General features: G+C 38.2%; 1 protein-coding gene across 2 annotated transcripts; it reads right to left on the minus strand.

Moving 5' to 3' along the window:
- Nucleotides 1-1335: 1335 nt before the first annotated feature.
- Nucleotides 1336-19510, minus strand: SAMD8 (sterile alpha motif domain containing 8). 2 transcript variants are annotated; one of them, XM_021532667.3, is made up of 7 exons: nucleotides 19381-19510; nucleotides 18039-18191; nucleotides 11355-11959; nucleotides 9509-9604; nucleotides 8705-8822; nucleotides 7760-7910; nucleotides 1336-6883 (listed from the first exon to the last, which is right to left on the minus strand). In XM_021532667.3, the coding sequence occupies exons 3-7, from the start codon at nucleotides 11927-11929 to the stop codon at nucleotides 6579-6581; spliced, it is 1245 nt and encodes a 414-aa protein (XP_021388342.1). In that variant the 5' UTR covers nucleotides 11930-11959; nucleotides 18039-18191; nucleotides 19381-19510; the 3' UTR covers nucleotides 1336-6578. The 2 variants fall into 2 exon arrangements, with proteins under 2 accessions (XP_021388342.1, XP_021388340.1); XM_021532665.3 differs by having other exon boundaries at nucleotides 11355-11962.
- Nucleotides 19511-24020: the final 4510 nt, after the last annotated feature.

Raw genomic sequence — 24020 nt, forward strand, 5'->3', positions numbered from 1 at the left:
CCTTTCCCTTCTGCCGTAACATGAAAAGCAGCTTGGTTCCTCGCTTGGAGCAGGGGAGGATGGGCACAACATCACTCATTGCATTTCTGGCAGAATCATGCACCAAAGTTTTTATGACACATCACAGGTTTCATGCCTGTGTAAACAAGTCACATTAGGTTATTGTTCTGTACAGATTCAGTATTACAAACTTCCCTGCAACACTAACAAAAACCATCAAGGAATCTTTTTTGAAGTGCCATTAGGATACAGAAGTCTTATCTGTTTAATTTGCCAAAAATACCCCACAAACCTGTAATATCATGAAATTATTTGAATCAAAAAACTCTGGAAGGAGTCTTTGTGATAAGACTTTTAATGAAGTGGCAAAATCCAGTAAAATTTCAGGTTAATGTTATCAGCCCCTTTCTGGCGCTTCATTCGCACATCAGAGATTCCTTAGTGGACAGTCACCTCTTGCATATTTTTTGTACTCAACATGAGCTTCATTCTCCACTCTCCTTCACAATATTTATGAATTCCTATTGCCTATATTGCCTAAAGACCCTTCATCAGCATTACTGTAAGAAAAGCAAACTTGCTGCCTGCTGTTGTCTCCTCTTCTTCCTTCTGCCCCTTCTCTTTAGGGCTATTAGCCTCCAATTAGAGTACTTGAAAATCTATCAGTGATCAAGAGACAGATTCAGTTTTGATGACTTCATGTAGCAGAGCGAGGGGGAGAAAGAATGATTTTTTTAAAATATTTAGATTGAATGATGAATACTTGTTTGAAAAGCATTGCCTCTTTCAAACCGATCTTGCATTCTGTGGCACTAGAACTTGAAAAGAACCTTTTGATAAACTAGTGACACTATTAGAAAAAAACAGACCTGTTACCAAATTGGCTGTCAATATTTTGCCCAAGTCAAATTACTTCTGTGAACAGTCCAGTGAGTACTTATCCTATCCTAGTATCAAACTTCATACAATTTTGACAGCAACAGGAATTTAGTATTTGGCAGCTGTTTCCCTGTTCCAGGGAAAACCAGTAATTTTACCAGAATCTGTCACAGATCAGTGCCAAAACAAAAAAAAAACCCATTATAGGTAGCTGAAAACTTAAGACCACAGCTGTAAACCTGTAATTCCTGCATCACCCAGAACAGTTACTTATCCAGAAATTATGTATATGCACATATTTATAACAAATTCCCACAGCATGTGCCAATTATTTTTTGTCAGCATTACTTCCATACTGAAGCAAAACCTCATAACACCATCACACCTATGCTCAGAATTACTTTCAGTCACAGCACTGAGACGATCCATCATTTTTCATATAAAATAAATCAAGCATTTGTCATCTTTCAAATATTTTATTTTAGTATTTTTAAATATGTTTAACACAACAAAGATATAAAACAATATATTAATTCAATCTGAGTTTAGAATCAAAACATTATTTACTTATTTACAGTATTCTACACTTCACTGGCATACCTTCTAGCCATTAGATAACACTATTTTCTCAGTCAGGACAAAACTGAAGTAACAGTTCTTTGTGAAAAGCCATGTTTCTACATCCTTATTATGTTAAGTACCATGTACAATGCAGTTTGTGGTTTCTCAAATTTTACAAAATTTCTCATTTTTTGACAAAACTGAACTGAAAGAGCAAAACTAAGTTACAGTTAATATTTTTAACTACACAGTCAGGGCCAACAGGTCAGGTTACTGTTCTCCACATTAATCACCTTAAGTTCTTATACACTTAGTACAAACTGGCTTTTAAAATGTGCATGCCACTGAATTATGTACATAATACTCAATGCAAATTTGTTAGGATACAAGTGGTAAGTCTGCAGGATACTGCTATATGGAAGGTTCAGTGTTCATAATACTGTAGTGTTTGAGGAGTTGTGAGGATTTTTCTGTGGTTTTCTTCATATAATGAACAAGACATCAGTAGGTTCACTCCAAAGAACATTTTCCCCCCAGGAATGCTGTTTCAATTAGAATAGTGACAAGGTCAAACATAGATCAGAAATATTTGGTATTTTATAATTTCATAAACCAGTGGTCTATCAAATAAACCTTATTGTTGAAGTCTAAAGCACAAGATAATTCCAAGGGAGAGATGAAAAGACTATGGTGGTTTTTGAAGTTACAGGTCAGATTTCTAAAAAGGTACTCATGGTTATTTTAAAAAATATCGCTATTGTCTGTAGATTACTGCAAATTCTCCCTAACTTTTCAGTAGGAATTACATGGACCTGACGAGAAACTATCACAGTTGTTTTAAGTTCTTTTTGTTACACTCCAGGTCCATAAAATCTATTGTTTAGGTTTTTGAGTTTGTTTTTTTTTCCATGACTGATGTCTGAAAACCAAATGGGCTTTCATACATCAAAAATCTAGCTAAACAGCAACGGACAAGTATAGCACTAAGCACACAGGCAATGGTTAAAAAACAAGGAGGTATCAATTGCTGCAAAAGACTTTTACTGGCATCTGAGCCCAACTCTTTCCCCTTTACTCTCTTTTTGACACTACATAAGATTTAGCTGTACAGAAAAGAAGATTATAGGAACCTGTGCTTTTATCCTCCTTAGAGAATTTTAGTATCTAAATTACATTATTTAACATGCTTGCATGAAAAATAACTTTTTTCTTCAAATCATTTAACTGACCCTTGCTTCTTAAAGCAGGTCATTATCAAAGTTTTATTCAGTCTTTTGATTTTTGACAGATTTCTTCTTTCAGAACCCAGTTAAGTAGCAATTTCTTTTAAATTCTACTGGAATGTTTTCTTCTACAGTAGATAGGAGGGGAGACATCAGAGAAAATAAAAAAGAAAGTGACATTACCTATTCCCCTTACTGTACCAGTATACCACACAGTATCCACTGGGCCTTATAAAAAAAATGTTTAAACTAAAATGGTAATCCTCACTGAAGTCAAGAGTATTTAGTAATTTGCTTGAAGTTAAGCATACAAGTCAAGCAGTGCACTTCTGGGATCCAATTCTTGCTAGTCTTGGACATTTAAATACTTCATGCCTATCTACATTTCTGTACTGACACTTTGAGTGATACCATGTTTGCCACTGGACATGAAGATAAATTTCATATGGAAGCTTTCTATATCATTGTTCAAGATCAGTTGGAGAACCCTGCTTAAAGATCCTTTCCTCTAAGTTTTTGTCAGTCTAATCAGAATTTGTTAAAAACCACATCTATGAAAGTCTAACTCTGTGCAGGTGTAATGCCACAATCCACTTTAGAGATCTTTCAGAAATTAAAAACTAAAGGCAAAAAGTTTAGAAAAGCTATTAAAAGAAACTGTCATAAGGTTCAAAAAACCAAGAAAAAGGATGGGGGAAGAGCCTGTGTGTCTATCACTTGCAGGTATGTGCATACATATCCCTAAACTTATAAGGAAGAGCTCATCCCTATTGCCAAGTCTCAAATATTACTAAATTTGCTAAGCTAGCAAAAAAAAAAAAAAAAAAAAAAAAAAAGTGACCCTCCCCTTCTTTTGTATCTATGGTTACTAATTTCAGACTTTGCTGCTTGATTTGTTTGTGCACTCTGTAGTAGTTACGTTGCTGAGACACTTGCACTTGCTGCATTACACAGTAATTAATTCATTATTCTAGGAACAGATTATGTGGGCACTCAGACCACAGAAGACAACTTAGCACAGAAGAGGTGCAAACATGTTAAAGGAGAGCAGTGGTGGCATGTGAACATTAAGGAAGACATCTCTGAACATACTAAGCATGAAATCCAAGGCCCAAGGTGCTCTGCTGCCTTTACTTAAAAGTGCTTCTCAGCAACAGAAGCAGCAAAATGCTTTAAAACACTGACTCAAAAGGAGGTACAAAATGCTAAGCCTATCACTTACCTGCAACTTGTTTCCATCTAATTAACAATAAAGCTTACATTCCCAACTTTACAGACTGACCTGTGCTCTCTTGCAAGCAAGATCATATTTTTCTGTCTTCTATCAACTTCAAGCTTTCCTCTTTCATGTTTATAGACAGACAGACACAATGAACTTCCGAAACAGCAGAGGACAATTACCCTGAAAATGTTTCAATCCACTTCAATGCTAACAAAACCAACCATTTTATATTACTTTTTCTGGACTTAGGTATCTAGCATCAAGGGAAACAGCACAAAAGAACAATCTTCTTTTAAAAAACAGTGACAGACAAGGCTGATTTAAAATACAATTTACTTAATGGAATTTGAAAATTAAATTAGAACAAAGAATCCTTACGTTTCAATGTATATGAACTTCACTACAAAAAAATATTGAAATGATAGCTTTACTTTCTGTAAACATTGTTACACTGGACTGTACTTGAAAATTCTCCTGCATGTCTAAGTTGCAGAATAGTATTTCAGTTTAGATGCAGTTATGCCAGTTACTACTCAAATGGTCATTTTCAGAGTCAACAGCTTTGCAAGTTTAATTGCATACCTCTCCATATAAGCCAGATTACAATCCTGCACATCCTGAGAACAGATGTTTCCTAGAATTTAGAAAAACAGCATTCATAACTGTGTGCATTGCAAAGGCAAATATAAGTTAACAAACAGAGATCTTTCATTATAAAGTCTCAAGAGGAATGTTCAAATTGCCTTTCTGAAATCAGAAAGTTAAGAGCAGCAAATGGCAAGTCTTTAAATCTTTCAGAATATTTTCTCCTTTTTTTAAGTGTAAGTATACCCCCCCAATTTGGATGGCAAAAGCCATCAGGCTATGGTAGATTGAACAATATAGTATTAAACCTGCAATTATGCTAAAAAAATTGGAATGTTACAAATATAAAAATCTCTGTAATAGTACAGTGTACATGTGCTCATTACAGTTGGCAGAGATACTCCAAGATGCATAATTCTTCTGTGGAATAGGAGCTAAATTAAGTTACAAAGGTAATATACTATGAAGAGTGTAAGGTAGTCAAGTTAGTAGAGTCAAGGTTAATAAAAGGAATAAAATACAGCAAGGAGTAACCCACAGTACGTTACAAGCCCCCAAACACAAAACCTTTTAAATTCCAAGTGGATTCATTTCTATGCACACACAAGTACATAGTGCCCATTAAGTCAACTTGTACCAAGCTGGGAATATTTTGTGTAACTTTCTAAAGCTGACTTACACTACATTTGCACATCTGAAGTTGCAATAATCAAATTAAAAGGCCTATGCCATTTTTATGATTTTGTACGTTGTACCTATCAGTTTTCATTTGGCACAAAGCTAATTTCAAGGCTCTACAGACAACTTTAGTATTGTCCCTTTACAATCCACTGCCTAAGAGATCACCAACCCTTGTGTGACCCTGCTCATGCATTATGGACTGAGAGTGTTGGTTTGAGCTTTTGGGGGATGCTTTGTTGTGGGTTGTTGTTTGGTTTTTTTCAACAAGCAAAACTCAACTCTTTATGGTATCTTTCAGGGTAGTAAATGAGCAACTTAATTTAAGAACTAGCCTCTTTTCATAGTTGTTAGAAAAACATATAGTGTTTATATATATAACCAAATATACTGTGCATATATATATATATATATATATATCTCCAGAGAAATTCACCTTATTGTTGACACCAGAGTGCTAAAACATACATCAACATGAGCACTATTGCCAATACTCACTATTATTACTATCCCTGAAAGAGTTACTACATGCATTTTCCCCATCCATTTAGAGGACAGTAAGATACACGAAGACAACTGTTCTGTTTTTCCAACATTAAAGAACTGCTCCTGAAAAGCATGCATGAGTTTGGGTATAAAGCAATTAAGACCACACAAAAGTTACTTTGTGGCTTTAAACTCACTAAAGCTAAGTTTACTTTCCGTAGATGTTCCACTTAATGTAACTCATTTAAACGCAAAAGGGAAAACTTTCAAGTGCTAGAACAACCATACAGACAACTGATAGACTAGACTAAATAAGTTCTCATTAAAAAATATCATCACTACATAGCCACAAGGCCAACCTTCATTTTTGGCAACCTGTATGCAGACAATTTATACTGTCAAGACTTGTAATTTAACAGTTAAGAGACCCTCTCAGCATGGAACTCTACTGTTTTCTTCATTATGACACAGACCTCCTCAATCTTTAAATATACAGAGTTTGTTTTAAAAATTACATTTATGACTGCTTTCAAAGAAAAGCTTTATAAAGTTTTAATTTTTTTGTCAGTAGATATAAAGGCTAGCACTCGGGTAACAAAGATTATCTGGACCTGTAAAGGGTGTGTTATATACAATACATATTTCAGGTTAACGTTCCATAAACATTCACACAGAACCTTACCAAGGGTAACAGTATTCTGGTTTATATTCGTGCTTCACTGATAGCCTTTACTCATCCCTGCATTGTTTTCTGTTTTCACAAGGAGAAAACAAAACACTTCCCTGTAAAGTAAGGAAAGACCATTTTATGGCTAAGAATCCAAGAAACAAGGCAAGGAGGAGATCATGGAGTGAAAAATGTTACTTGACTTCCCCCTTGTAGCTAGCTTTGTAGGATCTTAGCCATAATGCTTCATAAAAATCTGAACTGACCCACACAGTCTTCAACCAATTAATCTTTTTAGTATAGTAGGTTTTGAAAAGGGCCAGCAATATTCATTGGGAACAGTACCATTAACATTGCATTCAAAAAAAGAAAACATTGGAAACCATATCCTTGCCCTCCTACTCTGATGATATGCTCTAGTATTAGCCAATGTATGGTAATACAAAAAGAGCCTTGTTGTGATGTAAAAGGCAATGAAGACATCTATAGAATAATGTTCATGTGCAGCCAAAATGAAGAAGATTCCAAAGAGATTCAGGACCCAGGACAAGGTGTGCAAGAAGTTCCAGCTCCTTGGTGTATCTGGAAGAAAACAGAAAGTGCTTAACCTTGACTGTCTCAAAATGCAGGCCTAGACATTCCAAGTTTGTATACAGATTTTTCATCCAAAATGAGATTAAATTACTCTCTTCATTCAAAACTTTTGTATACAGGTCCAATAAATCCAACAAAAGCACCACGTAAGTTATAGATCTCTATCAATTCATTACTTCATTTACAAATGCTTTTCTGGATTAACAAGAGCATCCTTAAATGGTTTAGCACCCTGCAAATCAGAATTCTTAGTTCAACCAATTTATTTTAATCAAAATCACATCTTTTCTATGTTACAAGGAAGAAGATGCAATGAAAGCTACATTACTGTGATTGCAGTCATTACATCATAGTTGAACTCAAACTAATTATCTTTGCTTGCTGTAACATGTATCAAATCACTGTTGGTGTTTACAGAAAGCTACTGGTGCTTCATATATTCTCACTTGCTATGGGGTTTGGTGTTTGGCTTTATGGATTTTACTAAATGCACAGAAACCTCACCAGGTATTTTGGCTGACAGGAGTCAGTGGCAGATACCTAGGGAAGGGAATAGTAACAGACAATCCTAAGTATCTTCCCAAGTATTCTCCCAGTAGCAAGCCAGGAATTCTAATTTCTTGGCTCACATGTTCATTGAAAAGTGCCTTATTCCTCCTTTCCTCACTGTGACTTGACTGTCACAAACCTGAGAAAGAGCAAAGCAATCCGAATTTTTATTGTTTGCTTAAATGTTACAGTTTGAACTTTTTGAGGAGGTCAAGGAGCAGATATTCTTAATACTTAAGGACATTCAAATGTTTACACTCTCACACCTCTGTACATATTCTTAAGGACATTTAAGTATTGACACTCTGTACTCACATTCTGTGACAAAGAAGTTGAGCATGGTCAGGACAACAGTGTGACCACTGAACATATAATCTCCACATGTATGCACTCCAGTCAGAGTCATTCCAAAGCCACTCCATATTGCAAATGCCCGCTGGAGTTTTGCCCAAACATTGCCATACAACTGAAAAACAGTGATATTAACCTTTACTAAGTTCCAATTCCACTGCCCAAACAGTATATCCCTAAAGTTAGCTGTACTGCACTATGTTTGTTTAATACCACTTATCATGTTGCATCTTTTATTAAAATGCAGGTTAGCACATCTTTGGATTTCACCATGGCAGTGAGTCACATTAGTAACTACAATTACTAATTGTATTCAACATACCTCTTATGAATACTGGAATTTAGAGCAAGTATTTTATTCCAAGTGATTTACCCACACAGCCTGCCACCTTTTTCTGAATGTGTTCAGTCTCCCAAATGTATCATTATCAAGCTTTCCATTTGTTCAGCTCAAACCTCTCCTAACTAAAAGTTAGGATGAAATCATAAAATCCCATGCTCTAAGAATATCCCTTATGAGAAGGGTTGAAATAATAATAGTTTGTTGGGTTTTTTTCCAAAACCATGCAACCAACAAAAGAAAGAAGCAATTACTTCCCTTTCAGTCTTTCTTCATGAAGTTAGTAGCTTAAGTGCACCCACCTCTTTGAATGTTTTACAGTGTGAAACATTCTGAGCACCCTTCCCCAAATAACCATATACTCTCCAGAGTGGCAAGTGCTTCTAAGACCCCCAGGGATGTTTGCCTGCCTGTGCTAATTAATGCAAGACAAGGAAACGGGAGAGAAACATGATGCTCTTAAAAAACACATGTCTAACACTATGGTTACAACAATCTTAATCATGTCTTAAATATTTTTTTTACAAAAGGAAACAGGAAAAATAATTTAAAGCACTTGAAGTTCTTACCTTTCCAGTACACTGCAAGTGCTGTCCTGGCACCGAGAGTGAGGTAACAAACATTGTAATGCAGCGTAATAGAAACACTGTCCCCATGAGGCTGCACAGCCTGCGCAGCAGTATAGATCTGGGAAGAGCACACAGCAACTGAGATCAGGGAAGTTATGATAAAAACATTTCACCTCGCTCCACCTTAATCCCATTAAGTCCTGTCATCATCACTGCAAGTTCCACAACATTTTTTTTTTTTTTCCAATGAAGTAGTACTGTAAAAATAAGGTTCCACATGACAGGGTGAGACATTATAACAAGCTGTCACCAAAAGTTACAGCTCCACCTCTGCAGCTACTCTTGTGCTAGCTTTGGCACTCATACCTTCTGTTGGCAAGCTGATAAAATTCAATGAACCCGGGAAAATTTAACTTAAAATATGTATGAAGACAAATGCATTTTCTATCCCTCTGTGAACTGCCAGGCTGGTTCAGACATCCTGTGGCAATTAATTCTTGTAGCATTTTCTTATATACAAAACAGTTATAGCTTGAGTGTATATACTGACAACTCTCTGAAATACATATGTTCTGAAGGAAATTATTTATAAATATGGTAGAAAAGTAAATTCAGATAATTCCTTTGATAGATTCACAAGCCATCATTCTTGATTAAATCCTCCCTAATCAATTTTAACAGCAACATAATAGGAATTGACAAGATTCGTACAAAATGGAACTTCTTAAACAATCATAATAAATTCTTGTTATGGTCTTTTCTCTGCATCAAAGTACCAGTTAATTTGGATTTTATAAAATCTACCTGTGTTTGTGAAGCAGAAGAACCAAGAGCCAAATGTAGCAAAGAATTACACCACATACTTCAGTCATAGCAAAAGCCCATGGTATCCTAGGGACGCTAAAAAAAAGACAAAGCAAGAAAATTAATACAAAAGCCTAATTTTTTTCTCAGTCTTGGTACTGAAAATAAGGGTATGTGAAGTTCTAACCTCAAAACTAATTTGCATTCATCTGACAACAGTATAAACTGCAGCCAAAAATACTTTTGTTAGGCTGAATGAAATAGAACTTGAAATGTATTCAGTTCTGTTATCTTCTTCCTAATAATGTGCTTCCAGTTTACACAGAAATCACTAAGGGAAAATCTCTAGTATGCTCTCTTAATTTACATGTGACTTACTAACAGGATGTGTTCCTCTACTATTGTTTCACACAACCTTTTTCATTCTGACAAAAACTTGCATCATGTCAATTATGCTGCTTATGCTTGCAAGAATGCCATGACAATGCAATGAATTAAATGCTGCAAGGCCAAAAACATTAAACACTTGTAATGAAGCAGAACTGCAAAAAAAAGTATCAGGGAAAATAGAAATTGTTTTCAAAACTTCAGTGATAATCACTACATGAAAACATTTCAGCCTTCGCTGTCAAAAGATCTAAGACCTTGCCCTCATAAGGCACCAGTAACAATTTCCACTCTTCAGTCACCAAAATACAGATCAACAGATTTCAAGAGAGGCTGATCCTTGCAGTTTTTTGCTCCCCCTGATACAAAAGGGTAGCAAAGCACTCAAATATGAGCTTTGTAGTAATCCCCTGTCATTGTTCCGTGAGCTGCTGCTTTCTGGCCTCCCCCATCCTCCTGCGCACTGAATACCATGGGAGCACCCTGGGAACAAATTCCAGTAATGCCACAGCTCCTGTTCTTGCTCCCCTCTTACACTCTGCTGGACGTGGTCTGTCCTTGAGGAGTTATCTACAAATTTATGGAAGATTCTGCACACTTATTCAAATGATTAGAGTATTACTGACTTCTTGGAAACCATTAATGAAAATGGAAATTACTGGTAGGAACAGGAAGATCAAAAAGGCTGAACTTTTTAACAGTTTAACTCATCTTTTAAAACTCTCTAGGCAGTTAACTTCTCCATGGTGCAAGTGCACTTTCTCAAAAGGAACATTTATCCTCTATTAAACTGGTTGTCAATGACCAGAATTTGACCTTTGCCGTTGTGTCTCTTCTATGCCTGAAGTGAAATATTTTCTTTAAAAAACCGAACAGGTACAGCATAAGTCACAACAGTGGTTTAACAACCTGTTAAAAGAGATCCTGGTCTCTTCATTGAACTTCAGAGTTTTCCTAGACCATCTTCAACAAGCTGACAGTGGGAAGACAGTAAAAATACAGTACCAATGCTGTTCCCTTTCAATTTCCTTGCTCACTCACAGACTAAAATATTCCTTAATCCAAAGGTTTTTTTTATATCAAGACACTTTAAGCTTCATGGCAGAAACTGGATTTCAGAAAATGCATATCTGTGCCAGCTGACCATCACACTTTTTACCAGAATGCAAGGATGGATAAATTACTGTGTTGTAATGAGTTTAAGATGTACAACTAAATATAAACTAGGTAGAACAACCGCTCAATTTATTTTCCCCTAAAACCAAATCTCTGCATCTAACTGAGCCTCAATTCCATCTCAACAGAAGGACTTACTAGACTTTTATTACTATTTTGCAAAGGCATCTTCTAGAGCACACGACACTTTCTTCCAGAGCATATGAAACTTTGAAAACAGAGAAAAGACAGCCTATGTTTTAACCATCACATTACTATTTTGTTTAGAAAGAAAATGTCTTACCTATCTAGAAATATGTCTGGCAGAGGTGGATATGTTTGCATGTCAGGCACTCGCTCGTGTACTATCACCATGACAAATGATGTAAAGCCAAACACTATGAAGACATACACACAACTTAAAACTGTCTTCCAGTACTCTGGGTCCAGTCTTCGTGTGGCATGTTTGTTTTTTCCATTTGCATATTGATACTGATCACCATTCAAGTCAGTAATTGGTCCATCATAGTCCCGAGGTACTTCACCATTACAAAACCAATCTGCCCCCTGTAGTGAGCCAGCTGGGCACACTGTGCCAGCGTGGCCATCACTGGTGTAACCCAGCTCTTCCAGGACGTCGACATGCTGCTTCTGCAGCTTGCGGATGGACAACATCAGCCTCTTGATATCCCCCAAGATTTTGATTTCCAGAGGAGGGGATCGCAAGTCATACTCGGTAAGTGTCAGCAGGGTAATTCCATCTAGCCTGTGTCTGTTGCACAAAAGATCCACGTATTCACAGAAGCCTTCTTCCTTCAGCCACTTGGCCACGTTCTTGGTAGTCCAGCGACGAATGCAGAGCTGGTTATTGCCCGCCATCCTGCCCCCTTATCCGCCGATCACACTGACCTGCTGCACAGAGACAACACCAGAGTGCTTAACACACATCACTGACGTGCCACTGTCTGTTGTGCAATTTTAGATGCTTAATTAGCCCAACACATTTTACATAAGAGGCAGCTAAAAAAACAGATCTAATTTCTAAGGTAAGTAATATTAAAATGACATTTTTTTATTCAAGAAAAACTAAGATTATCTCATTTGCTCCTAAACAGAAATCTAAACTTTCCAAGAAACAGAATATTTCCTAGATGTATTCAGTACACAGTTCTAATTTTGTTATAAATAAATAAATAAATCCCACTTTGTTAATTACATTAGGCAATGAAAATCAAATACTATTCTTTAAATACCAGCTTAATCATTAGACTTTTCCACTGTTTGCAGTTCATCAACTACATGAGCAAGTATAGCCAGCAAACACACAAAACTGAATTAAAGCTGAAACAGTACATTTCAATACAGTTCAATATATCCCACTGTTTTAAAATACATACTGAAGCTATGATGACATGACATTCCCCCACTCGTTCCAAGTAAACCTAAGCCTAGATATCTGCAATAGTATTGAGCTGAAGTATCTTAGTTGTATGACGATGGTACAACCATCCTATTTCTTTGTTTGATCTCGGTAATTAAGATACTGAATTGTGAATCCTTTAAAATACACAGCTTTCAAAAATTACATTACTAGAAATGAAGCACTGGTTTATGCTTCAAAGCATTTTTAAAATTGATGTGGTAGTAGATAGCATACTAACACACCAAAACCAGAAGAGTTGTATTCTCTTCATACAGATTTCTCAATAATTGTGTTCATTACTCTAGAATATTGCATGAAGGAAGGAGAGACAGCTCAGCAACATTTTAGTCACATGGTGGTGACAAATCACCAGAACAACAACCAGGGAAAAAGTTAACCACAGGACACTATGTGGAACATGACAGAACTCTGAAAGGCTACCAGTGAAGTAAAAGCACTAAAACGTTTATGCAATATTGAAGACCCACAGCAGCAGAGAATGGATTTGTGCATAATTTATACTTGGTGGCTCATGTACAGCTACCATCTAAGAAACAGCTACAATTTCACAGCTCTTTTGTACTCAAAAAACAGTCTAGCTAACTTCAATCGTGCCAACCGAATCTCGGAAAATACAAGGCACTACAATAAACTGCTGCCACATTATTCAAGGCTTTCAGAATGAAAGCAAAGAAAAAGTGTATTTAATCTATTATTTAGCTTCTGTCTATAGTAAACTCAAACCCATATGAATATTCAGCACAGTTCTCCATCTTTTTCAGGAGTACAGCTCTTCCAAAAACAGAACATCTTTCCTTCTCACTTCTTTTTTTAAGGAGGTACAATACCCATTGTGCTCTTAATATAATTACTGGGTGCAGCGTTTTCTTCTGCCTTTCATCCAGCAGAACCACAAACTATTTTATACTGTATCAAAGAATATTCAATTTCCCAAATGAGATTTCCCAGCAGTGAAAAATTAATATTTTAGAAGAAAAATGAGCACACAAATCACACTTACCCTTCTAAAATAATTAAGGGCATGATACTTCTTAAGATATTCTCTCAGGATTTGATTGTATATTAAGAACATGTACTTAATTCATTGCTAAAACTTCTCAATACTTCACACACTGTCAATAAGTACATAAGTTTTAATACTTTGATTTAAATAGTTGCCCCCCCCAAAAAAAAAAATTACTAGAATATCTGCATATGCTATATGCTTCCTTCTCCATATAAAAGGGTATTTTCTCATTTTTATGTTATCTTACTATTTTTGAAACTGTAGCTCAAAAATAACTGTAATAATTATTTTGGTTATATGGCTAATAAAATAAACTATGACATTTAATTCAGTTAAATATCCCGGCCCACTCCCCCCTGCAGTGGGATGGAGGGAAGAACTGTAAAAATGTAAATCCAAGGGGTTGATATAGGAACAGTTTAATAATGGTAATAAAGTAAAATACAGTAATAATAACAGTGGAAATAACAAAGAGAGAAGAACAACTCCCGAGAAAGACAAGTGATGCACATTATAACTGCTCAGCACCTGCTGACATTTGTCCAGCCAGTTGCCCAGCAGTGGTCAGCCCTCTGGGCCAACCTGCCCCTCCATTTATATACCAAGCATGGTATGGAAGGCTCCTTTAGCCAGGTTCAGGTCAGCTGTCCTGGCTGTGTCTCTACCAGCTTCTTCTGCCCCTCTCACTGGCAGAGCAGGGGAAACCAAAAACTCTTTGACTTAAGGTCAGCACCACTGAGCAACATCTAAAACATGAGTGTATTATCAACATTGTTCTTACACTAATCCAAAACATCCAGTAAAAATAAACAAACTTGAGTTGCCTATCTGAACTTCCAGCTTTCTTTACTCAGAAATAAAAACTGAAAAAAAAGTTGTTAATCACAGTGAGTTTTATAACATAGTAATCATGATGGGTTTTCTAAAGGCAGTGAATGTCAACTCACCACAAATACAATCAATTTACTGATACTGTCATGTAATCAAAGCAACTTCTGAGAACAAAGGCAGGAAACTGTCCCTAACCTAAGAGAATTCTATTCATGTGTTACAAGTCAAGTAGCCTAACAGCAGCCTAGTCTTCCTTCATCTGGCATTGCTGGAATGAAAATCAACCCTTACTAAAGGTGCAATAAAAGTAACCTTACAACACTGAATGAGCACACCCATCAAAGGTCACTATGGGCTGGACCTGAGAGAAAGTCTCCATTAACCTCAAGATGCAACTGATAGGACTTGCTCTGTTTTCAAACACTGCCAACAAGAGAACACTTAACCAATTGGAAAATATAAGGAAATGACCACAAAACTCAAATTTAAAACATTCGACAGAGCAGGTAGTTAATTTTGTCTCAACAGCAACAGGTAACTCATTTTTCAATGACAAAGAAACTTCTTAAACCCTGAAACTGCCTTCCCTTTCAGACTACTCAACTGGTGATAATTTTGTGGTTTAAAGAGTAAAAGGCACTTTCCCTAATAATCCTAACACCTGGAATACAGTACAGATCCCTGTGTGCAAGTGCTCCTGTTCCTTTTTGAAGCTGAAGAATGCTGCATAACTTTTACAGCACTAGACTGCTATGTAAGAAGGCAAGTCCCCTAGATAACTGAACCTATATTCTGAAAGGAAACATCTCTGGTAACTACTTTGCCTTCCATATTACTAGTTTTATCACTAAACTAAATAATGGGTAACATTATTTAATGATGAGTAACACACATAAGTAGCACAAAGCAAGCATAGACTTGAGCATCAGAAGGTAAAATATGCTTTTCACCTGACATCAGCAATGTCTGTAACTAGTTAGTTGATTATTTTCCTGGTACTGTGACTTAACACTAAGCAAGCCTGTCAACAGTATGTACTGTGTGTCCCATTTTAGTGCACCAGCTTTTCAATTAACAGCATGAACACAAATGCATATGAACTTCATATGTATAAGTATTTACTTTTTAAAAAGAAAAACATTACTTTGTGAGTCATAAATATTCCTACAATTTGGCTGTGGCATCTTAAGTAATAAGATGCCTCTGAGAGGTTGACTATACCCTAGATGACAGCAAAATTTCCTAGATGTATATATAGAGAAAATTAATCTCCCTCAACATGATTGTCCATGATTCTATCATGTTCCCATCTACTGAATTGCTGCCAGTCAACCATTAATTCCCTAACTTTCCTAGCTTACAGACTTTGAGACTGTATAGAGGTAAAAGTGTGGAAAGTTGAATATGCTTATGACTACTCTAGCCAAGGAAAAGTAGCATTAACATCATCACAGTAACATTAGCCTGCAAACTTGATTAGAGCAGAGTCATAGCTGAAGGGTTAAGCAACCTAGTTAGGTCTGCAGCAGTTAGCAGAGTGCTGACTGGTTTTGTTTATTCTAGACACGCAAGTAAAATCTCTGCTAGCACCATTATTGCTTTACCACCTACCCTCAGGAACCTGGGAGAGCATCACCCCTTGATATTTTTTCCCCCGAGATTCAATTACCACTATCCTGGAGAGGAATTTTAGGAAGGATGATGAAGAACTACCAGATCTCAAGTGATTTAACCTACATTTCTATGTGAAGGTTTCAAACTGCAGTTTCAATACATGCCATAGCAACTCAGACCCCCCCTTTGCTGGCACATCCCTCACCTCAGGGGAGAGGCTGTTCCCTGTAAAGGCTGCTACTTCACCCAAGTGGACAAGGCCCATGTTGGTGGCCTTGGTTTCCCAGCACAAAAAAGCTACACAACAACATGTGCTGAGCCAGCCTGCAATAATAAGGCTACTGTCACGCACCAACTTAGCAATGCTGTGCTGGAAAAAGAACACACAGCACTGCCTTGTTATGTAGCACAAGGCTCAGCTACTCCACTGACTCTGACTTACATGAGAAGCTTGTCACCTGTTCTTCCTGGAAACTCTAAATTCTTCCGTGCTTATTTAAAGCAAACAGCACCAAAGATTTCACTGCCATATAGCATACAGTGGCTCAGTCCTTACTTTCTAAATGCCACCAGATACACATAATACAGGAGGTATCTTGTAAGCAGGACAGAAAGAACACATGCAAAAACAATACATGATTCTTTAAGAGTTTTTAAATACAGTGGCTATTATACTACATATAAAATTGATCAAACACAGAACAATGTCCACCATGAGACAAAAAAATGGTATTTTCCTGAAGCAAGAATACAATAATTTCAAATGCATAAATATTGCTGTAAAACTTGCATTGAGTTTTAATTAGTGACTTTGGTATCATAAGTGAGATGATCAGCAGTAGCTTAACTGTACTCAAATGTATTAGTGCTATGCATGAAGGTAACATAAGGGATTTCAAAGTAATACTAATTTAGTAAGGAAGATGAGCTTTTTGAGAATTATTTATCGAAGTGCAGCTTGTGGATCAAATATAGCTCTGTATTCTTAGCAGTCTTTATGTTGAGACACCTCTATGCAAAAGTGACAGCAGCTACTACAGAAAGTCCTGGAAGTTAAACGTTTGTCTTAAGAACCACTAAGTACATTTACATATTGCATCAAAATGAACAGAATACATACTGCTCCCTGGCTCTTACACCTCATTTAAGCTAAACAGGTTGTATTATACTCAAGTGAACATTAAGAGCAGCTCAACTCCTAATCTACTAACCAGCTAGCAAAACAAATTTTTATACTACTGCCATAATTCAAGGCACACACAAGTGATTTTTAAACAACTGATCAAGTACTCCGCCACTTATCTTAGAATGGCATTCACAGTATTTCACTATTTGACCAAGTTCTTGAACATTTTACAAGCTAAATATCAGGTGTCGAGTATTTTTTCTCGTTTCAAGTAGTGTATCCCTTCTGTAACAGAATGTTGGCTACTCTTTATCCCTATACAACTTAGGAGTAACAACTCAAGTTTCTTTCTACCCTTTTCTTCCCACACCCTCATCTTACAATAGATTTACAATAGGAGAAGATACGAACAAACTCTCCATCCAAATGAATACCAGAACAATATCTGAAGTGAAACTGTGTTTCATCTTACTCTCCATAGCCATTTACAAACTGATCTTTCTGGTCTAGTGAAAATCTAATAGCCTTCCTCATTGTAGATGCATTAAAGTAAGTAAGAAATAAAAAAACTTCTAAAAGGTATGTGGTTATCAAACAAACATACACAATGTTACATGGTTAGTGGACCTCAACCAGCTAAGTAGGCTGCAAAAGCAAGCTCTGTACAAAGAAAAGCAACAGTGTGGAACTCAAAAGATTACAATTCCTAGGCCAACCTGTATTTTAATAGTATCCTACTAAAATAAACCCCTAACCAGCCAGCAAAAAGAATATCACATAGAAGAGCAAACAAGATAATTTAGAATGTTTGTGCTTTGCAGTATTAAACAACAAAACCTTATAAAACTTCCCAAAATTCCTTTCACTTGGTACAAAAATCACTTCACACTAATCCTACAGGTTAGTTCCACCTTTCTTCTACATTACAGAAAGTAAAAGGAAGAAAAAGACACAGCCATTTCCTTACCTCTGATATCCGGCAAGAAGCACCCCCTATCAAACAGGAGGGGCACTCAAATGCCAGAAAATGTCTTCTGAGCTCTTGCCACTCCAGAGCACAGCATGATCAGCTGCTCTGTGGAGGTGGCACAGACACCGTGTCCAGCTGCACAAGGGAGCTCTGTGGAGACAGAGCAGACATTAGACAAGCTCAATCTTGCCATCAAGTCATCTTACAAAACAGAATGAGCGTTGCACATGTAAAATTTTTATAAAATTAATTTTGCAAACTAAAGCCTCTAATACAAAACCATGAGACCACTTCAACTTATTACAAATGTTAACATTAACACTACCTCTCACATACCTCTTCCATTAACTTAGGGAGTTGGAAAAACCTACCTTTTTGAAGTGTTGAGGTTTATTAATAGCAATCAGCAATAGCTAAGTGAATAAGGCCACATAATTAATCAGTAATATAGATTTAAGAGACTGAGTGGGTAATAGTGCCAGTAGTTTCAATTTCCTTATGCTCAGGCCCTAAACTTGCACACCCTCCCCACAGGCAGACCCCACCATTTAACCCTGAAACTCGAAGAGCACACGCACAAACCAGTAACAGCACTGTTCCATGCTGCCTTGTTAATAATCAAATCCTACATACTCAACAGCATTTTTATTCAAAACTGACCATTTTGTCCTCAGAAATCATACCGATTTTATTGAAAAAAGTAATAAGAGTATCTATTTCGACCGGGTACAATCGTTTTGTTATCTCACTGTAAGACTGACACAAAGCATCTTCTCCAGGAACGATCTGTTTGCTGCGGAGGCTGACGCGGGAATCAGAAACCACTCGGGTCCCCTCTGCCCCCACAACGCAGCGCACCGGGCCCGCAGGCCGCGACCCCGCTGCCAGCCCCGTCCCCGCCCCGTGCCCGGCCCGCAGCTCCGCACGCCGCTCCTGAGGCCGGCAAAGTTCAGCCCGCCAGCGGCACGGCCGGGCACAGGGCTGACCCCTCCGGCCGGGCAGCGCCGGCGGCATCGCCCAGCGCGCAGCTGGAGCTGCCGGCCGGGCGCTCCCGCTCGGCAGAGATGAGATGCGATGTGCCGGGCCGGGCCGTGCCGGGCCGGGCGGGCGCGGTAATTACGGCAGGGCGGATTTTAGCGCGGACACGCAGCACGGGGGGCTCGTCTTCCCCCCGTAGGCGAAGCTGCTCTCCTCCCGCACAGCTCCGCGGCGGGGCGGCCCTTTCGCCCCGGGACCCTGGGGGTTCACGCCGCAGCGGGGACAGCGCCGGGGACCCGCGGGCAGGGAGGGTCCCGGCACGGGCCTCCCGGGCAGGGCCCCGCGGCTCGCCCCGCCTCACCTGCCGCCGAGCCGCGGTGCCGCCGCGCCGGCGGCGGCTCCTCCGCGCCCTGCCCGTGCCTCCGCCCGTGCCTCCGCCCGTGCCTCTCCTCGGCGGCGGCGGCCACCGCCACCCCCCATCCCCCGTCCGGAAGCGGCGGCGGCAGCGCCGGCGGGCGGCGGCGGAAGGGGCGGGCGGGCGGAAGGACGGGGCCCCTGCCGGGACGGGCTGCGGGCGGTGCGGGGCTTGGAGTCCGTGCGGCGGCGGGTATCCCGTCCTTCAGCTCAAAGCACGTACCGGGATGGAATAACAGAGGAAACTTGCAGGACCCTCGTACTGTCAGGCCTCGTATCAGGCAGTCATTACAAAGCATTTCAGTTGCACCCTTGTTCTTTACCGATGTCTGTATGAAAAAGCACTTAGCCGACGGCACTCGGTCATTTATGCAGGGGATCCAAAGCACAGATGTGAGCAGCACTCGTGACTTCGGGAGCTCCATAGTCTACAAACACTACAAATGGAGAGCATAGAAGGAGACAGACAAAGTAGAAGCAAATCCCTCCAGAAATAAATTTATTTTGGATACCAACTGGCTGGGGTAGCTGCCAGCCCTTTGCAACTGTTCGAGGAACAGTCAGAATTTGTTTTTGTTGATGTTGTAATTACTAGGAGGTTCGAAACAAGTCTTAAGTTGTAGCTTCAGTTGAAATAAAAGGAGTTGCCAGTGTATCCATGAAGTCAATGACACTGCCTTTTCAGAGAAAGTGGCCTTGAGATCCTTGTTCTAAAAAAAAAAAAAAAAAAAAAAAAAAAAAAAAAAAAACCCACCAAAAACAGAAAACTACTGCAAAATTTATATACTGCTATAGTGAAACAAGAAAATTTGCATTTCAAGATTCTGCAAAGCTAAGTCAAGTTGTCAACTCATCAAGCAATCCTATGCAAATATGCACTCTTGTACTATCTCAATTGTAATGGACTATCTACCAGATATTCAGAAGAGAAACTGTGAAGAACACCTCTCAGAAGGTATGAGAACACCTGCTCCTTTCCACAAGCCTTGATACTGGTTCAAAGATGCTTATCTCTATGCAATCTGTCCTGTCCTGCTTTTCTTTTTTGCACTAAATGATCTGTAGTTTCCCAAAATGAGTTCCTGAAGTTGGAGGATGTGTTCCACCGTTTTTGCCAGTTTAGTAGCATCTGCAAACAATGTAGGAATCAAGTGCAATTTCAGTCCTCACAATGTTTTCCTTCTTTGCCTTTAAGCACTAGATGAAGAACTGACGAATCTGAATTCTTCAGTGACAAACCGTAGAACACATACATATAAATCTGAAAAAAAATAAAATGGACCTTGTCTTCCTGTTTATAATGTCTCAGTTAATAAAGCTGGTTGAAAATTGAAGTCATTTTGCTTACTCCAGGTCCACATATTTATATTAAAAAAAACCCTAGCATTTATCTGACAAGGAAAACAACATTACAGGAGAGCAAGGCAACTAAGTTAAACAAGAATTTGTGCTTCTCTATTATGTGCATTCTCTACTGTTTTTGACATTAATTCTTCTTCAGCAACTGCCACTCAATCATAACTTTTTGCACACTTCCATGTGCCAAGTTGGTACCATTTATAATACATGGCTGCATTTGCTTCTATCTGAACAACTGGTTTAAACCAAAAATGTAAAAATAAGCACGAACTAAAGTTAAAAATTGCTGCAAAAACAAGCATAGCAGGCTACAGAGCTATCTCATTATGGAATAGGTCACTGTGACAGCCTCTAAGCAGGTGTCCTGAAGCTAACTCATCATTTGGGATCTCATTCTTTTCATGGGAGGTACCAGGAAACTGCTGCTTTCTTCAGAGTGATATGGTTTTGTTGTTTTATTTTATATATAAACATGCACTAGGGTCTATCAGCTCACTAGATTCCAGGAAGGAAACAAAAATGGAAGCAGAAGTTTCCTAACCCTGTTTCCCTATGCTATAGCAAAACCAGCAATTTACATTAAAAATGACATTCCAAATTCAGTCTCCATACTTTAGCAGTCTGGGTTGGAAAATGACCTGTATTTAGACATGCATGTTAATCCAGGACTACCTGAAGTTTACAGGTCCTAAGGTGTGTTATTCCAGCAACAGGTTTCCATGCAGGGAGCCCCTGGCTAAGAGCTGCATCCAGAGCGAAGGTGAAGAAGCCAGCCAGACACATATGCAGTGGAGAGCAGCCTGGGCCTGGCTGGGCTGGCTTGCAGAAGCGATTTGTGACAGGACAAGGAGTAATGGCCATAAGCAAACACACAAGAAGTTCCACCTCAACATGAGGAAGGACTTTATGTGGAGGTTGGAAGAGCACTGGAACGGGCTGGCAGGAAGAGCATGGAGTCTCCTCTGGAGACATTCCAAATGCACCTGAATGTTCTTGTGTCACCTGCTCTAGGTGACCCTGCCTTCACAGGGAGGATGGGCTGGATGATCTTCAGGAATCCCTTCAAACCCTAACGAATCTCTGATTCTGTGAACTTCAGCACTGGAAAAAAGCTTGATGGTCAGTTTCTATTTCAAGCTACCACTGCTAATAGCATTTTTCTTCTCTAATTTCATCATCTAGCAAATATTTTGAAAATTACTAAATAAGCTTGCACAGAAAAGTAATAGAGCATAATTTAAAACTTGTAATACTTAGATATGTAATAGCTGCTTAGTTGTTGCACTTCAAAACTGAAAACTACTTCTCCTTGCTAACGTTTAATGTTCTTTAAAAGGGTGAATTATCTGAATAGTTGGTGCTTTATTTAATAGTAATTTCCAATAAACCTCATTCCGTCACTTTGAGTTATGTCACTTCACGCCATGTAACACGAAGGCATTGATGTAAGTTTGACAGGCAGTGCCAGTGCTGACAAGTCAGTTTGAGAATTTATGACAAATTATATGCTACAGATATTTTTAAAACAGCTGTGGATTTCCAAGGAAAAAAAGTATTTCAAATATGTAATAACACTGATGTATCTTTAGATTGAAAACAATTTATTCAATTCACATAGTTATATTGATTTAATGCTCAGGCTGACACTTAATGCAATAAAAGAAAGGAAAATTATATCAAAAATTCCCAACTAGCTCAAGTTTCAATATATTATAGAGCAAAGGAAAATGAGATGTGTGAATGTAATGGGGGTTTTTTAATTATTTTAAACATTGTCATTAGCATTTAATAATTTGAAATAATCTATCTCAATTGGTAAGGCCCTACACAAAAAATAAAGAGAGTCAGCTGAACAGAGCTGAGAATAAATTGCTTATGAAAATTATTATTCAGCAAAGAATACAACATGGCAAAGGGGGGTATCTTTCACTAGAAGTGCTAACTGATTTAAATAATGTTTTTTTCTTTTTCTGGGTTTGGGGTGGAGTTTTTGGTAATCTCATTTTTTTACAGATCAAGTCCTACCTTATAATTTCTTCACAATCTCTGTACTTCAGTTGAAGCATACTTAGGTCAGTCATGTGTGAACTTTCACACATCTATTTTATCTTCAAATGTCTTAATTCTGTAATGGAAGAATAAGACATTGAATGCCTAAGGACTAATCAAATTAGTAAACCATAATAATTTTTTAAGGCTGAAAACAAGCTTATTAAGAAGAGGATAATAAAGGAAAAAAAAAAAAAAAGAAAAATAATAAACTCCATGTACTCAGCAGACAAAATTGTTCCATTTGTTAAAAGTACATTGTTGTGGAGCACGAGGAAACATTGTCTCACTTACTTACCTAGTGTTGCCCAAAATGTACCAGAGTTCAAATACTTCTATTCTTCAATAGTTAACCATCCCAAAAATCAAATACTGAAAACAGGCTAATGAGTGAAATGAGAAGAACCTTTTTGCAGCTGGAGATACTGTATCTATAAAATCCTATCTAACTGAACTGTCATGCTGTAACATTTTCACTGTAAAAGCTGTCTTCTTTCAGGATATGTGAAAGGAGTCTGATTTTGGCTCTTTTTTCAGTAGAGAGAAGACATCATACTGATATGAGTATTTTCAAGGGAAGAAATAGAAGAGACACCATGAATTTCCTGTTTTCAACTGCTGCACATTTTCCTAGCAATGCTATGTGCTACTAGAACACTCCACGGTAATTTACACTGCTGCCACTAATACATTATTAGCCAAGGACTGTTTGATTTAGATTATTGCACCAAGTAATACCTTCCAAGCAATCACAAAGGCATAGTGTGGTTAGAATGCTTACTGTTGCATGTTCCAAGATTAGGCATGCATTAATTTCAGCTAAAACAGCAGCTGTTTAATGTTCATATATGATTGCACACAAATGTTTAGCTTAGAGTTGCCCAGCATTTAAACAGCCAGGAGAACCTCCAAATGACTGGAATCTCAAAAAGTGCTTCCTGCACAGAGTGCTAAACTTGCCTCCACTCAGTGTGACTTTATATCAGTCTGTTGCTTCCTACATCCTTTCTTAGCAGATGTTGAAAGTGCCAGAAAAGGCACAGATGTAGAGAGGTAAATCCATCTGAAAGCCAGATCCCTGCCTCCTGTCTGTTTCAAAGGCAACTTCTGGCTAAGAAAGGTAAGTGACACAGCTTTACCAAAGCCACATTTGCAGACTGTTAAATGTTTAGAAGATGT

This window comes from Lonchura striata, chromosome 7 (genome assembly GCF_046129695.1).
Source record: "Lonchura striata isolate bLonStr1 chromosome 7, bLonStr1.mat, whole genome shotgun sequence".
Classification (NCBI taxonomy): Eukaryota; Metazoa; Chordata; class Aves; order Passeriformes; family Estrildidae; genus Lonchura; species Lonchura striata.